Below are 15,829 nucleotides of genomic sequence, written 5' to 3' on the forward strand. Positions count from 1 at the left end.
GAAGAAATTAATGGACAGTTATTTGTCACGTTCAAATCATGGAACAAAGAGGACGCAAAGCATGGAGGGGGCGACAGTTTTGTTTTTTCTTCATGGTTGTTTTGGACGTTGTATGCAACGGAGCTTCTGCACAGATCAGATACTCCATATCTGAGGAGGTTCAACGTGAAACCGTCGTCGGGAACATAGCTAAGGATTTGGGGCTAGATAAGAGCGCACTGAAAGACAGAGGATATCGCATTGTAGCAGGCTCAACGGAGCCCCTGTTTCACGTGAATCAAAACGATGGTATATTGTATGTGAAAAAAGGAATAGACAGGGAGGAGGTGTGCGACCGGACCAGCCCATGTTTGATCAATCTGAAAACCGTGCTAGAAAACCCGCTGGAGATCCACTACGTGGTAGTGGAAATACTTGATATAAATGACCACTCGCCTGTTTTTCCAGAGAAAGAGAAAAGGCTTGAGATTTTCGAGTCGGCCTTAACAGGAGCGAGATTTCAACTACAGGCTGCGCACGATAACGACGTAGGCCAGTTCTCAATTCAGCAATATAGACTCAGCCATAACGAATATTTTAGATTAGAAGTCAAGGATAGAGGCGAGGACCGTAAAGTACCATTTTTAGTCCTGCAGAAGCAGTTGGACAGAGAAACGGCCGGGAAACTTAAGCTACGTCTAACAGCAGTTGATGGAGGAAAACCGGTGAAGTCTGGCGCTATAGATATTATTGTGGATGTACTGGATGTTAATGACAACTCCCCGGTGTTTACCAAAGAGTTGTATTCTTCCACACTGAAGGAAAACGTCCCCATTGGCACTGTGGTGATTCAGGTAAATGCAACTGATTCGGACCAGGGTGCAAATAGCGAAATAATATATTCATTTGGTCACGAAGTTGATTTAAAAGTGATGGATGTCTTTAGTATTCACGCACACACTGGTGAAATTAAGGTAATAGGACAAATAGATTTTGAGCAAAGTAAAAGTTATGAAATTGACATTCAGGCGTCTGATAAAGGGCCAGTTCCTCTAACAACGGACAAAAGTGTTATGATAACTGTTATTGATGTTAATGATAATGCACCTGAGATAGAAGTGACATCATTTTCTAGCTCTATCAAGGAGGATTCAAAGATAGGAACGACAGTGGCCCTGATTAGTGTCAGTGATTTAGACTCTGGAGTCAATGGCAAAGTCATTTGCACGATCAAAGAAGAAGTGCCGTTTACTTTAGCCCCATCGTTGCAAGAGAACATGTACGCTGTTGTGACCAGGTCGCAGTTGGACAGGGAAAATATTTCCCAATTTGATGTCACAATTATTGCGAAAGATTCAGGGGATCCGATATTTTCAACTGAAAAGACGATAAGCGTCGTGGTATCAGATGTAAATGACAATCGTCCAGAGTTTTCATCAAGCCCCTATGTATTTTATGTCACCGAGAATAACAGCCCCGGAGCCTCCGTATTTTCAGTAAAAGCCTTTGATTGCGATGAGAGTGATAACGCTCTCATTTCATATCATATTTCCAGAGAAGCAAGCGGAGATAATAAATTCTCCTCATTTCTCAACATTAATACTGAGAGCGGAGATATTTTGGCTCTTAAAGGTTTTGACTTTGAAACTCTGAAAACGTTCCAGTTCCGAGTTGTTGCCACAGATTCTGGAACTCCATCACTAAGCAGCAACGTCACAGTGAACGTGTTCATTCTGGATCAGAACGACAACGCTCCAGTCATCCTGTATCCAGTCAGCTCTAACGGTTCTGCTGAAGGTGTGGAGGAGATTCCCCGCAATGTGAACGCAGGACACTTGGTGACTAAAGTCAGAGCCTATGACGCTGATATAGGATATAACGGCTGGTTACTGTTCTCACTGCAGGAAGTTACTGACCACAGTCTCTTTGGTTTGGACCGCTATACAGGACGGATCAGAACACTTCGCTCATTCACAGAGACAGACGAGGCTGAGCATAAACTGGTCATACTGGTGAAAGACAATGGGAACGTGTCACTCTCAGCAACAGCTACTGTGATTGTCAAAGTTGTGGAGCCCAAAGAGGCTTTTGCTGCTGCTGATGTTAAAAGTGCAACAAATGACGAGGAGGATAATAATGTGACTTTTTACCTGATGATAACTTTGGGCTCAGTTTCAACACTTTTTCTCATCAGTATCATCGTGCTGATTGCAATGCAGTGCTCTAAATCCACAGACTATTCTTCTAAATATCTACAAGAGACTAATTATGACGGGACACTGTGTCACAGCATCCAGTACAGATCTGGAGACAAACGCTACATGTTAGTTGGACCCAGAATGAGTATAGGATCTACGATAGTTCCGGGCAGCCACGCGAACACACTGATGCTCCCTGACAGGAGACATACTTCTGGAGAGGTAAGATTTATATCTAATTCTCTCAATGTGCTGTTACTTTACGTTTGTTAAAAGTTTTGAATAAGGATCCTCGTGGCTGTGACTTTCTCTCAGGGAAGCTACACCTTTCTCACAATCAGCATCTAGAACGGCTACAAAGTTTGGGACTCATTTTACTTTGTACAACAGCCTTTTGGTTCTGATCGTGGTGTATTTACTATACAATTTTAGAGGATATATTTGTAATGGTGCTTGAACATGTGTATGTTATTTTACAATGTTTTGGCAGCTGCGATTCATGGTGTTGATGAGTATTATGGTGATATCCTTCGATGTGTGGTTAGGCCTGGAATGTAAATGAGAACAACGTTGCAGCATGTGAATTTCCTCACGGTCAAAGTCAAAGCAGGTCTATAACTTAATGTGGAGATGTATTTTATCTGAACATTTGATAATGAATTTGATAACGAATCAGTGTAAATAACAATTTCAACGCTTGGTGTCAGTGTAGTTCAGTGATTCTGTGCATCTGACAGCACCTTGCGTCACGAGCTACATTTGGACCGGGCCCTTGCATTTCACTCAGCATTTGAGCGCAAGATCGCGATTGGCAGCAACGAGTGTTTTATTTTCAGCAGTTTGATGAAGAAAAAGACGCTGGGCATCGTTTAGAAACATGGCGGATTAGGTGTAATTGACATCACGAAGAAATTAATGGACAGTTATTTGTCACGTTCAAATCATGGAACAAAGAGGACGCAAAGCATGGAGGGGGCGAGAGTTTTGTTTTTTCTTCATGGTTGTTTTGGACGTTGTATGCAACGGAGCTTCTGCACAGATCAGATACTCCATATCTGAGGAGGTTCAACGTGAAACCGTCGTCGGGAACATAGCTAAGGATTTGGGGCTAGATAAGAGCGCACTGAAAGACAGAGGATATCGCATTGTAGCAGGCTCAACGGAGCCCCTGTTTCACGTGAATCAAAACGATGGTATATTGTATGTGAAAAAAGGAATAGACAGGGAGGAGGTGTGCGACCGGACCAGCCCATGTTTGATCAATCTGAAAACCGTGCTAGAAAACCCGCTGGAGATCCACTACGTGGTAGTGGAAATACTTGATATAAATGACCACTCGCCTGTTTTTCCAGAGAAAGAGAAAAGGCTTGAGATTTCCGAGTCGGCCTTATCAGGAGCGAGATTTCAACTACAGGCTGCGCACGATAACGACGTAGGCCAGTATTCAATTCAGCAATATAGACTCAGCCATAACGAATATTTTAGATTAGAAGTCAAGGATAGAGGCGAGGACCGTAAAGTACCATTTTTAGTCCTGCAGAAGCAGTTGGACAGAGAAACAGTCGGGAAACTTAAGCTACGTCTAACAGCAGTTGATGGAGGAAAACCGGTGAAGTCTGGCGCTATAGATATTATTGTGGATGTACTGGATGTTAATGACAACTCCCCGGTGTTTACCAAAGAGTTTTATTCTTCCACACTGAAGGAAAACGCCCCCATTGGCACTGTGGTGATTCAGGTAAATGCAACCGATTCGGACCAAGATGCAAATAGCGAAATAATATATTCATTTGGTCACGAAGTTGATTCAAAAGTGATGGATGTCTTTAGTATTGACGCACATACTGGTGAAATTAAGGTAATAGGACAAATAAATTTTGAGCAAAGTAAAAGTTATGAAATTGACATTCAGGTGTCTGATAAAGGACAAGCTCCTCTTACAACTGACAAAAGTGTTATGATAACTGTTATTGATGTTAATGATAATGCACCCGAGATAGAAGTGACATCATTTTCTAGCTCTATCAAGGAGGATTCAAAGATAGGAACTACAGTGGCCCTGATTAGTGTCAGTGATTTAGACTCTGGAGTCAATGGCAAAGTCATTTGCACGATCAAAGAAGAAGTGCCGTTTACTTTAGCCCCATCGTTGCAAGAGAACATGTACGCTGTTGTGACCAGGTCGCAGTTGGACAGGGAAAATATTTCCCAATTTGATGTCACAATTATTGCGAAAGATTCAGGGGATCCGATATTTTCAACTGAAAAGACGATAAGCGTCGTGGTATCAGATGTAAATGACAATCGTCCAGAGTTTTCATCAAGCCCCTATGTATTTTATGTCACCGAGAATAACAGCCCCGGAGCCTCCGTATTTTCAGTAAAAGCCTTTGATTGCGATGAGAGTGATAACGCTCTCATTTCATATCATATTTCCAGAGAAGCAAGCGGAGATAATAAATTCACCTCATTTCTCAACATAAATACTGAGAGCGGAGATATTTTGGCTCTAAAAGGTTTTGACTTTGAAACTCTGAAAACGTTCCAGTTCCGAGTTGTTGCCACAGATTCTGGAACTCCGTCACTAAGCAGCAACGTCACAGTGAATGTGTTCATTCTGGATCAGAACGACAACGCTCCAGTCATCCTGTATCCAGTCAGCTCTAACGGTTCTGCTGAAGGTGTGGAGGAGATTCCCCGCAATGTGAACGCAGGACACTTGGTGACTAAAGTCAGAGCCTATGACGCTGATATAGGATATAACGGCTGGTTACTGTTCTCACTGCAGGAAGTTACTGACCACAGTCTCTTTGGTTTGGACCGCTATACAGGACGGATCAGAACACTTCGCTCATTCACAGAGACAGACGAGGCTGAGCATAAACTGGTCATACTGGTGAAAGACAATGGGAACGTGTCACTCTCAGCAACAGCTACTGTGATCGTCAAAGTTGTGGAGCCCAAAGAGGCTTTTGCTGCTGCTGATGTTAAAAGTGCAACAAATGACGAGGAGGATAATAATGTGACTTTTTACCTGATGATAACTTTGGGCTCAGTTTCAACACTTTTTCTCATCAGTATCATCGTGCTGATTGCAATGCAGTGCTCTAAATCCACAGACTATACTTCGAAATATCTACAAGAGACTAATTATGACGGGACACTGTGTCACAGCATCCAGTACAGATCTGGAGACAAACGCTACATGTTAGTTGGACCCAGAATGAGTATAGGATCTACTATAGTCCCGGGCAGCCACGCGAACACACTGATGCTCCCTGACAGGAGGACACCTGGAGAGGTAAGGCATATTGATGCTCAAACTTTGAGGTGGCTTACTGTAAATGTTTTTTCACTAAAAATGCAACGTATCCTTCCTGGGTGTTGTGTCTCATATGACACTCGATTTGCTGGTTTCTCTTTTTTCTCCAACAATTATGATTTATTTCCTTGTGGAAATCCTTAACTTTCTTTTTTTGTTGCTGTAAGTTGCGTTTATTTATTGTTGATTTCATGTGGTTTAATTGTTCGCTCTTAAAACCGTCTTCCATCAATTACATTAGCTTGGTCATGTAAAATGGCAGAGGAACAAATGAAAGCTGACTCACAAAGCCAAGAACAACCCATAACTAAAGAGTGAATTATAACATCCTGTAGAATTGCAACTATGACAGGGTAGGGTGAAGAACCTGCTCCAGTTAGCTAACTATGATTAAATAACTGGAACAACTATGATACTGTCTTAATATGAGGAGCATACTGAACTGCAAAACGTTGCAATTGCTGTCCATGGTGCTGGAAGTGTTTTGCTTCGTTTTCTGGTTTTAAAAACAAACTAACATTAATATAATGTGCAGTACTTTGATCTTATTTCTGCAGTGAGAATTAAGGTCGCATGGTGTCAGTGTAACGTGAAATCTCATCCTTACACAAGCTTGGTGTCATTGCTGTTTGGTTCCACCTCCCGGCAACATTCTCACTTCGATACTGACGGGATCGTTTCTGTGCTTATTTTGCGTAAACGGTCGGTTTGCCCCAATTTCTGGATATATAGGAATGTAATCAATATGAACACATATGAGAGTGTTGGATTCATTCTTTACATCGAAGCAGTGGTCCTTGTGATGGATTACTGATGTATTTTGGGTTAATCATGGAACAAAGAAGATACGAGAGACGAAGGGCGAGAGGATATTTGGTCGGCTGCGTGGTTGCGCTTTTGTGGAGCGTGGCTTCGGCGCAAATACGATATTCCATCTCTGAGGAAGTTAACGAAGGAACCGTGGTTGGAAATATAGCAAAGGATCTGGGACTGGATAAAAGCACACTGAGAGACAGGAAGTATCGGATTGTTTCTAGTAATGCAGATCCCCTTTTCCATGTAAATCAGAATGATGGTGTCCTGTATGTGAGCCGAAAGATTGACAGAGAGGAGGTCTGTGCGATGATCAGTACGTGTTTAATAAATCTGAAAACCGTGCTAGAAAACCCTCTCGAGGTACATTATGTTGTAGTGGAGGTGCTGGATATAAACGATCACTCTCCCAGTTTCCCGGAGAAAGTGACAACGTTGGAGATGTCAGAATCTGTAACACCTGGCGCACGTATTCAGCTAAAAGCCGCACGTGATCCAGACAGTGGTCATTTTTCCGTGCAGCACTATAAACTTAGTGACAACGATCACTTCCGTTTGGAAGTAAAGGATAAAGGAGAAGATGGTAAAATACCAATACTAGTTGTAAAAAAATCTTTAGACAGAGAAACTGCAGGAAGCCACTCATTGATACTGACAGCACTGGATGGAGGAAAACCTCCAAAATCTGGCGAAATGAACATTTTAGTAAATGTTTTAGACGTTAATGATAACGTACCTGTTTTCTCTAAAGAAATGTTTTCTGTGATGCTGGATGAAAATGCTCCAATAGGCACAACAGTCATACAAGTGAATGCAACTGATTTAGATGACGGTCCAAACGGAGATGTAGTTTACTCGTTTACGAACAGTATCAATCAACGGTTATTAAAACTGTTTGATATAAATCCATCAACAGGTGAGATCATTGTTAAAAGTTTAATTGATTATGAGGAGCGGGACAAATATGAGATTGAAATTCGAGCCTCAGATAAAGGTATGGCTCCTCTGGCAACAGAAAAAAGCGTCTTAATTAAAATAGTTGATGTGAATGATAACGCACCTGTGATTGAAGTTACCTCATTTTCAAGTTCCATCCCTGAAGATTCCAGACCTGGAACTACAGTTGCCCTTATCAGTGTAAATGACTTGGACTCTGGTCTCAATGGAAAAGTTATTTGCTCTATAGATGATGATGTCCCATTTGTTTTATCGCCATCTTCACAAGACAGAATGTACTCATTAGTGACCAAATCGCCTCTAGATAGAGAGAAACAGTCACATTATGATGTAACAATTACTGCTAAAGACGCTGGCCAGCCGCCATTATCATCTGAAAAGACAATAAGCGTTGTGGTGTCAGATGTGAATGACAACAGTCCGGAGTTTTTAACGAGTCCCTATACTTTCTATGTCACCGAAGCTAATGAGCCAGGTACCTCTGTGTTTTCTGTGAAAGCTTTTGACCGTGATGAGCCCGACAATGCTCTTATATCCTATCAGATTCTCAGAGATGGAAGCGAAGGAAATAAAGCGACATCATTTATCAACATAAATACTGAAAGTGGAGATATTTTGGCTCTAAAAAGTTTTGACTTTGAAACTCTGAAAACGTTCCAGTTCCAAGTCGTTGCCACAGATTCTGGAACTCCGTCACTAAGCAGCAACGTCACAGTGAACGTGTTCATTCTGGATCAGAACGACAACGCTCCTGTCATCCTGTATCCAGTCAGCTCTAACGGTTCTGCTGAAGGTGTGGAGGAGATTCCCCGCAATGTGAACGCAGGACACTTGGTGACTAAAGTCAGAGCCTATGACGCTGATATAGGATATAACGGCTGGTTACTGTTCTCACTGCAGGAAGTTACTGACCACAGTCTCTTTGGTTTGGACCGCTATACAGGACGGATCAGAACACTTCGCGCATTCACAGAGACAGACGAGGCTGAGCATAAACTGGTCATACTGGTGAAAGACAATGGGAACGTGTCACTCTCAGCAACAGCTACTGTGATTGTCAAACTCGTGGAGCCCAAAGAGGCTTTTGCTGCTTCTGATGTTAAAAGTGCAACAAATGACGTGGAGGATAATAATGTGACTTTTTACCTGATGATAACTTTGGGCTCAGTTTCAACACTTTTTCTCATCAGTATCATCGTGTTGATTGCAATGCAGTGCTCTAAATCCACAGACTATACTTCTAAATATCTACAAGAGACTAATTATGACGGAACACTTTGTCACAGCATCCAGTACAGATCTGGAGACAAACGCTACATGTTAGTTGGACCCAGAATGAGTATAGGATCTACTATAGTACCGGGCAGCCACGCGAACACACTGATGCTCCCTGACAGGAGGACACCTGGAGAGGTAAGACATATTGATGCTCAAACTTTCAGGTGGCTTACTGTAAATATTTTTTTCCTAAATATGCAACGTATCCTTTCTGGGTGTTGTTTCTCATATGACACTGGATTTGCTGGCTTCTCTTGTTTCTCCTGGTAACATTGATGATGTATTTCCGTGTGGAAATCCCTAACTTTCTCTTGGTATCTTTTTTATTTTGTTGCTGTAATTTGCGTTTGTTTAATGTTGATTTCATGTGGTTTAATTGTTCGCTCTTAAAACCCTCTTCCATCGATTACACTAGCTTGGTCATTTAAAATGGCAGAGGAACAAATGAAAGCTGATTGATGTCCTATTGATGCATATATCATAAATGCTCTTTTTCCGCAAAGCCAAGAACAACCCATAACGAAAGAGTGAAGTATGTAGAATTGCAACTAAGACATGGTACTGTGAAGAAACAGCTCAAGTTAACTAAATATAAATAAATAACCGGAAAGACACTATGATACTCTCTTAAGTATACTGAACTGCAAAACGTTGCAATTGCTGTCCATGGTGTTGAAGTATTTTGCTTCGTTTTCTGGTCTTTAAAACAAACTAACATTGATATAATGTGCAGTACTTTGATCACATTTATGCAGTGAGAATTAAGGTCGCATGGTGTCAGTGTAACGTGAAATCTCATCCTTAACCGAGCTCAGTGTGATTGTTTGGTTCCACCTCCCGGCAACATTTTCACTTCGATACTGACGGGATCGTTTCTGTGCTTATTTTGCGTAAACGGTCGGTTTGCCCCAATTTCTGGATATATTGGAAGTCAATCAATATGAACACATAAGAGAGTGTTGGATTCCTTCTTTACATCGAAGCAGTGGTCCTTGTGATGGATTACTGATGTGTTTGGGTTTAATCATGGAACAAAGAAGATACGAGGGACGAAGGGCGAGAGGATATTTGGTCGGCTGTGTGGTTGCTGTGCTTTTGTGGAACGTGGCTTCGGCGCAAATACGATATTCCATCTCTGAGGAAGTTAACGAAGGAACTGTGGTTGGAAATATAGCAAAGGATCTGGGACTGGATAAAAGCACACTGAGAGACAGGAAGTATCGGATTGTTTCTAGTAATGCAGATCCCCTTTTCCATGTCAATCAGAATGATGGTGTCCTGTATGTGAGCCGAACGATTGACAGAGAAGAGGTCTGTGCGCAGAGCAGTACGTGTTTAATAAATCTGAAAACCGTGCTAGAAAACCCTCTCGAGGTACATTATGTTGTAGTGGAGGTGCTGGATATAAACGACCATTCTCCCAATTTTCCGGAGAAAGTGACAACGTTGGAGATGTCAGAATCTGTAACACCTGGAGCACGTATTCAGCTAAAAGCAGCACGTGATCCAGACAGTGGTCATTTTTCCGTGCAACACTATAAACTTACTGACAACGATCACTTCCGTTTGGAAGTAAAGGATAAAGGGGAAGATGGTAAAATACCAATACTAGTTGTAAAAAAATCTTTAGACAGAGAAACTGCAGGAAGCCACTCATTGGTGTTGACAGCAGTGGATGGAGGAAAACCTCCGAAATCTGGCGAAATTAACATTTTAGTAACTGTTGTAGATATCAATGATAACGCACCTGTTTTCTCTAAAGACGTTTATTCTGTGATGCTCAATGAAAATGCTCCAATAGGAACAACAGTCATACAAGTGAATGCAACTGATTTAGATGACGGTCCAAACGGAGATGTAGTTTACTCATTTACCAACAGTATCAATCAAAGATTATTGAAACTATTTGATATAAATCAATTAACAGGTGAGCTCATTGTTAAAGCTTTAATAGACTATGAAGAAAAGGAAAAATATGAAATTGAAATTCAAGCATCAGATAAAGGTATTGCTTCTTTAGCAACAGAAACAAGTGTAATAATCAAAATAGTTGACGTGAATGATAACGCACCTGTGATTGAAGTTACTTCATTTTCAAGTTCCATCCCAGAAGATTCCAGACCTGGAACTACAGTTGCCCTTATCAGTGTAAGTGACTTGGACTCTGGTCTCAATGGAAAAGTGATTTGCTCTATAGGGGAGGATATTCCGTTTGCTTTATCGCCGTCTTTACAAGACAACATGTATTCATTAGTCACCAAATTGCCTCTGGACAGAGAGAAACAGTCACATTATGATGTAACAATTACTGCGAAAGACGCTGGCCAGCCTCCATTATCATCTGAAAAGACAATAAGCATTGTGGTGTCAGACGTGAATGACAACAGTCCAGAGTTTTTAATTAGCCCCTATACTTTCTATGTCACTGAAGCTAATGAGCCAGGTAACTCTGTGTTTTCTGTTAAAGCTTTTGACCGTGATGAGACAGACAATGCTCTTATATCCTATCATATTCTCAGAGATGGAAGCAAAGAAAATAAAGTAACTTCATTTCTCAACATAAATACTGAAAATGGAGATATTTTGGCTCTAAAAAGTTTTGACTATGAAACTCTGAAAACGTTCCAGTTCCAAGTTGTTGCCAAAGATTCTGGAACTCCGTCACTAAGCAGCAACGTCACAGTGAACGTGTTCATTCTGGATCAGAACGACAACGCTCCAGTCATCCTGTATCCAGTCAGCTCTAACGGTTCTGCTGAAGGTGTGGAGGAGATTCCCCGCAATGTGAACGCAGGACACTTGGTGACTAAAGTCAGAGCCTATGACGCTGATATAGGATATAACGGCTGGTTACTGTTCTCACTGCAGGAAGTTACTGACCACAGTCTCTTTGGTTTGGACCGCTATACAGGACGGATCAGAACACTTCGCTCATTCACAGAGACAGACGAGGCTGAGCATAAACTGGTCATACTGGTGAAAGACAATGGGAACGTGTCACTCTCAGCAACAGCTACTGTGATTGTCAAAGTTGTGGAGCCCAAAGAGGCTTTTGCTGCTGCTGATGTTAAAAGTGCAACAAATGACGAGGAGGATAATAATGTGACTTTTTACCTGATGATAACTTTGGGCTCAGTTTCAACACTTTTTCTCATCAGTATCATCGTGTTGATTGCAATGCAGTGCTCTAAATCCACAGACTATACTTCTAAATATCTACAAGAGACTAATTATGACGGGACACTGTGTCACAGCATCCAGTACAGATCTGGAGACAAACGCTACATGTTAGTTGGACCCAGAATGAGTATAGGATCTACAATAGTCCCGGGCAGCCACGCGAACACACTGGGGCTCCCTGACAGGAGGACACCTGGAGAGGTAAGACATATTCAAAGAAGTGATTTTTTGTTTTTGTTTATATATATTTTTTGTTTCACTTTTTCTTGAGGGAGACATGTCAAACACCTTCTCAACACACAAGGCACACTTTTGTATTCAACAAACCATATCTGCATATTTTTTATCTATAGTATTTTATTCCCAGACAAGGTTAGAATGATTCATCTTCGAAGCTCCTATCGTCCATGCGTTAAATCATACCCCTACTTTAAATGAAAAGTCATTTTTTTAGGGGTTGTTAAGTTGTGGCAAAAAAATTATGAAAATACTTGGTTGAGATTAGGAAAACACTGTGGTCCTGCACTGGAACTCACTCTTAAGAGCGAATGTAAATCCATAGTTTATATTATTGGCATATGAAGGACTTTTGCAGCAAGCAATGGGTTTTATGAAAACTGTGGCGTGATGGTTGATATTTGATTTGTTTGCTTGCAACACACACTGGCATGATATTTTGACATGGTTTTGGTTGAATCTGTTGGCTGTTATTTGGTTTTATATTGCACGTGTGATCCTTTGTCGTTGTAACTACAGAGTTCTTCTTTAAGTTAAGAGCGATTGAACATTTTCTCAGTCAATTCTAGTTCCTGAATTTTGTTACTAGTTTTAAAAATCCAATCAGCAACCTCATTCCTCTTATATGCAGTTTTGACTTTGAGCATTGCTTTCTATTTTCCTTTTTTTGCTGACTATGAAGTGATTAATGCTTGTTGGTCATTTGTCTAATTTAATACATCCCTTCCACTTTTCTGCAGTGAGACGTCTGGTCGCGTGGTGTCAGTGTAACGTAAAAAGTAAATAGTAAGCGAGCTTGTCGTCATTGGATTTGGGTTCCACCTCTTATTAACATTCTCTTCGATATTAGTACAGCCTTTTCTGAGCTCATTGTTGGAGGACGCGCTGCTATTTCTGAATATATAGGAGAGTGAATATCTATACAGGGGAGAGCTGGATTACATTTTCTATACTATTTCTTATGATGGATTACTGATGCTTTCGGGTTCAACCATGGAACAAAGACGATGCAAACCAAGAAGTGCGAGAGGATATTTGGTCGGCTGCGTGGTTGCTGTGCTTTTGTGGAGCGTGGCCACGGCGCAATCACGATATTCCATCTCTGAGGAAGTCAACGAAGGAACTGTGGTTGGAAATATAGCAAAGGATCTGGGATTAGATAAAAACACACTGAAAGACAGGAAGTATCGGATTGTTTCTAGTAATGCAGATCATCTTTTCCACGTAAATCAGAATGATGGTGTCCTGTATGTGAGCCGAAAGATTGACAGAGAAGAGGTGTGCGCACAGAGCAGTACGTGTTTAATTAATCTGAAAACTGTTCTAGAAAACCCTCTGGAGGTACATTATGTCGAAGTAGAGGTGCTGGATATAAACGACCATTCGCCCATTTTCACAGAGAAAGAGAAACGATTGGAGATTTCAGAGTCCGTGTTGCCCGGAGCACGATTTCAGCTCAAAGCCTCACGGGATCGAGACAGTGGTCAATTCTCCGTGCAGCAGTATAAACTCAGCCACAGCGACCACTTCCGTTTGGAAGTTAAAGATAAAGGGGAAGATGGTAAAATACCAATATTGGTTGTTCAAAAACCTTTAGACAGAGAAACTGCAGGAAGCCACTCATTGATACTGACAGCACTGGATGGAGGAAAACCTCCAAAATCTGGTACTATGAATATTCTAGTAAAGCTTTTGGATATTAATGATAATGCACCCGTTTTCTCTAAAGATGTTTATTCTGTTGTGCTCGATGAAAATTCCCCAATAGGCACAACAGTCATAGAAGTGAATGCAACTGATTTAGACGAAGGAACAAATGGAGAAGTAGTTTACTCATTTAGCAACAGTATGAATCAAAATATATTAAACCTATTTGAGATCAATCCATTAACAGGCGAGATAACTGTTCAAGGTTTAATAGATTATGAAGAGAAGGACAGATATGAAATTGAAATTGAGGCATCAGATAAAGGTACTGCTCCTCTTACAACAGAAAAAAGCGTAATTATTAAGATAGTTGACGTGAATGATAACGCACCTGAGATTGAAGTTACTTCATTTTCCAGTTCCATTCCTGAAAATTCCAGACCTGGAACTACAGTTGCCCTTATCAGTGTAAATGACTTGGACTCTGGTCTCAATGGAAAAGTGATTTGCTCCTTAGTTGAGGATGTTCCGTTCACTTTATCACCATCCTTAAAAGACAACATGTATTCATTAGTAACAAAGTCCCCACTGGATAGAGAGAAAAAGGCCAACTATGAGCTGACAATAGTTGGAAAAGACGCTGGTCAACCACCGCTATTCTTTACTAAGAAAATAGATATTGTGGTGTCAGATGTGAATGACAACAGACCAGAGTTTTCACTGAGTCCCTATACTTTCTATGTCACTGAAGCTAATGAGCCAGGTACCTCTGTGTTCTCTGTTAAAGCTTTTGACAGTGATGAGAACGACAATGCTCTAATATCCTATCATATTCTCAGAGATGGCAGTGGAGATAACAAAGTAACTTCATTTCTCAACATAAATACTGATAGTGGAGATATTTTGGCTCTAAAAAGTTTTGACTTTGAAACTCTGAAAACGTTCCAGTTCCGAATTGTTGCCACAGATTCTGGAACTCCGTCACTAAGCAGCAACGTCACAGTGAACGTGTTCATTCTGGATCAGAACGACAACGCTCCAGTCATCCTGTATCCAGTCAGCTCTAACGGTTCTGCTGAAGGTGTGGAGGAAATTCCCCGCAATGTGAACGCAGGACACTTGGTGACTAAAGTCAGAGCCTATGACGCTGATATAGGATATAACGGCTGGTTACTGTTCTCACTGCAGGAAGTTACTGACCACAGTCTCTTTGGTTTGGACCGCTATACAGGACGGATCAGAACACTTCGCTCATTCACAGAGACAGACGAGGCTGAGCATAAACTGGTCATACTGGTGAAAGACAATGGGAACGTGTCACTCTCAGCAACAGCTACTGTGATTGTCAAACTCGTGGAGCCCAAAGAGGCTTTTGCTGCTGCTGATGTTAAAAGTGCAACAAATGACGAGGAGGATAATAATGTGACTTTTTACCTGATGATAACTTTGGGCTCAGTTTCAACACTTTTTCTCATCAGCATCATCGTGCTGATTGCAATGCAGTGCTCTAAATCCACAGACTATACTTCTAAATATCTACAAGAGACTAATTATGACGGGACACTGTGTCACAGCATCCAGTACAGATCTGGAGACAAACGCTACATGTTAGTTGGACCCAGAATGAGTGTAGGATCTACTATAGTCCCGGGCAGCCACGCGAACACACTAGGGCTCCCTGACAGGAGACATACTTCTGGAGAGGTAAGACATATTCAAAGATGTGATATTTTGATTTATTTTTTTCACTTTTAATCTTAATTGAATTGTACTATATGTTGAGAGTCAAATCTAAACCATATCTGCTCCTATCGACCATGCTTCAAATCATTCCTCTAATCTATGTGAAAAGTAATTTTTGAGGGGTTGTTAAATCATGGCAAGCAATTATGAAAATACTTGCTTGAGATTAGGAAAATACTGTGGTCCTGCACTGGCACTCACTCTTGTGAGCGAATGTAAATCCATATTTTATATTATTGGCATACGAAGTATATCGACCGCAAGCAATGAGTTTTATGACAACTGTGGCGTGATGGTTGATATTTGATTTGTTTGCTTGCTACACACACTGGCATTATATTTTGTCATGGTTTTGGTTGAATCTGTTGGCTGTTATATTGCAGGTGTGATCCATTGTCATTGTAACGACAGAGTTCTTCTTTAACGCTAAGAGTGATGAAACATTTGCAGTCAATTCTAGTTCATGAATCTTGTG

General features: G+C 41.1%; 2 protein-coding genes and 1 pseudogene across 4 annotated transcripts in view; all 3 read left to right on the plus strand.

Annotated features, from left to right (window-relative positions):
- LOC306701784 (protocadherin alpha-C2-like) overlaps positions 1-15,829 on the plus strand; it is a gene marked incomplete at its 5' end in the record, with an annotated part of 179,980 nt that overhangs the window by 28,955 nt on the left and 135,196 nt on the right. Inside the window, one exon of one of the 2 annotated variants that reach the window (XM_079167195.1) lies at positions 6,331-8,682. The exons of the other annotated variant lie outside the window; for it this stretch is intronic. Within the exon in view, the coding sequence (XP_079023321.1) occupies positions 6,331-8,682 (2,352 nt within the window). Of the gene's footprint in view, positions 1-6,330; positions 8,683-15,829 lie in introns of those variants that run through there. 2 annotated transcript variants of the gene reach the window in all.
- On the plus strand, positions 62-6,168 carry LOC306702492 (protocadherin alpha-3-like; annotated as a pseudogene). The gene is made up of 3 exons: positions 62-2,399; positions 5,389-5,478; positions 6,112-6,168. The product of its transcript is annotated as a protocadherin alpha-3-like (transcript).
- Positions 9,574-15,366, plus strand: LOC306702493 (protocadherin alpha-3-like; the record flags this gene model as incomplete). Its single annotated transcript, XM_079168128.1, has 2 exons — positions 9,574-9,921; positions 13,306-15,366. The coding sequence occupies 2 exons, from the start codon at positions 9,574-9,576 to the stop codon at positions 15,364-15,366; spliced, it is 2,409 nt and encodes an 802-aa protein (XP_079024254.1).

This window comes from Pholis gunnellus (genome assembly GCF_910591455.1).
Source record: "Pholis gunnellus genome assembly, chromosome: 10".
Lineage (NCBI taxonomy): Eukaryota > Metazoa > Chordata > Actinopteri > Perciformes > Pholidae > Pholis > Pholis gunnellus.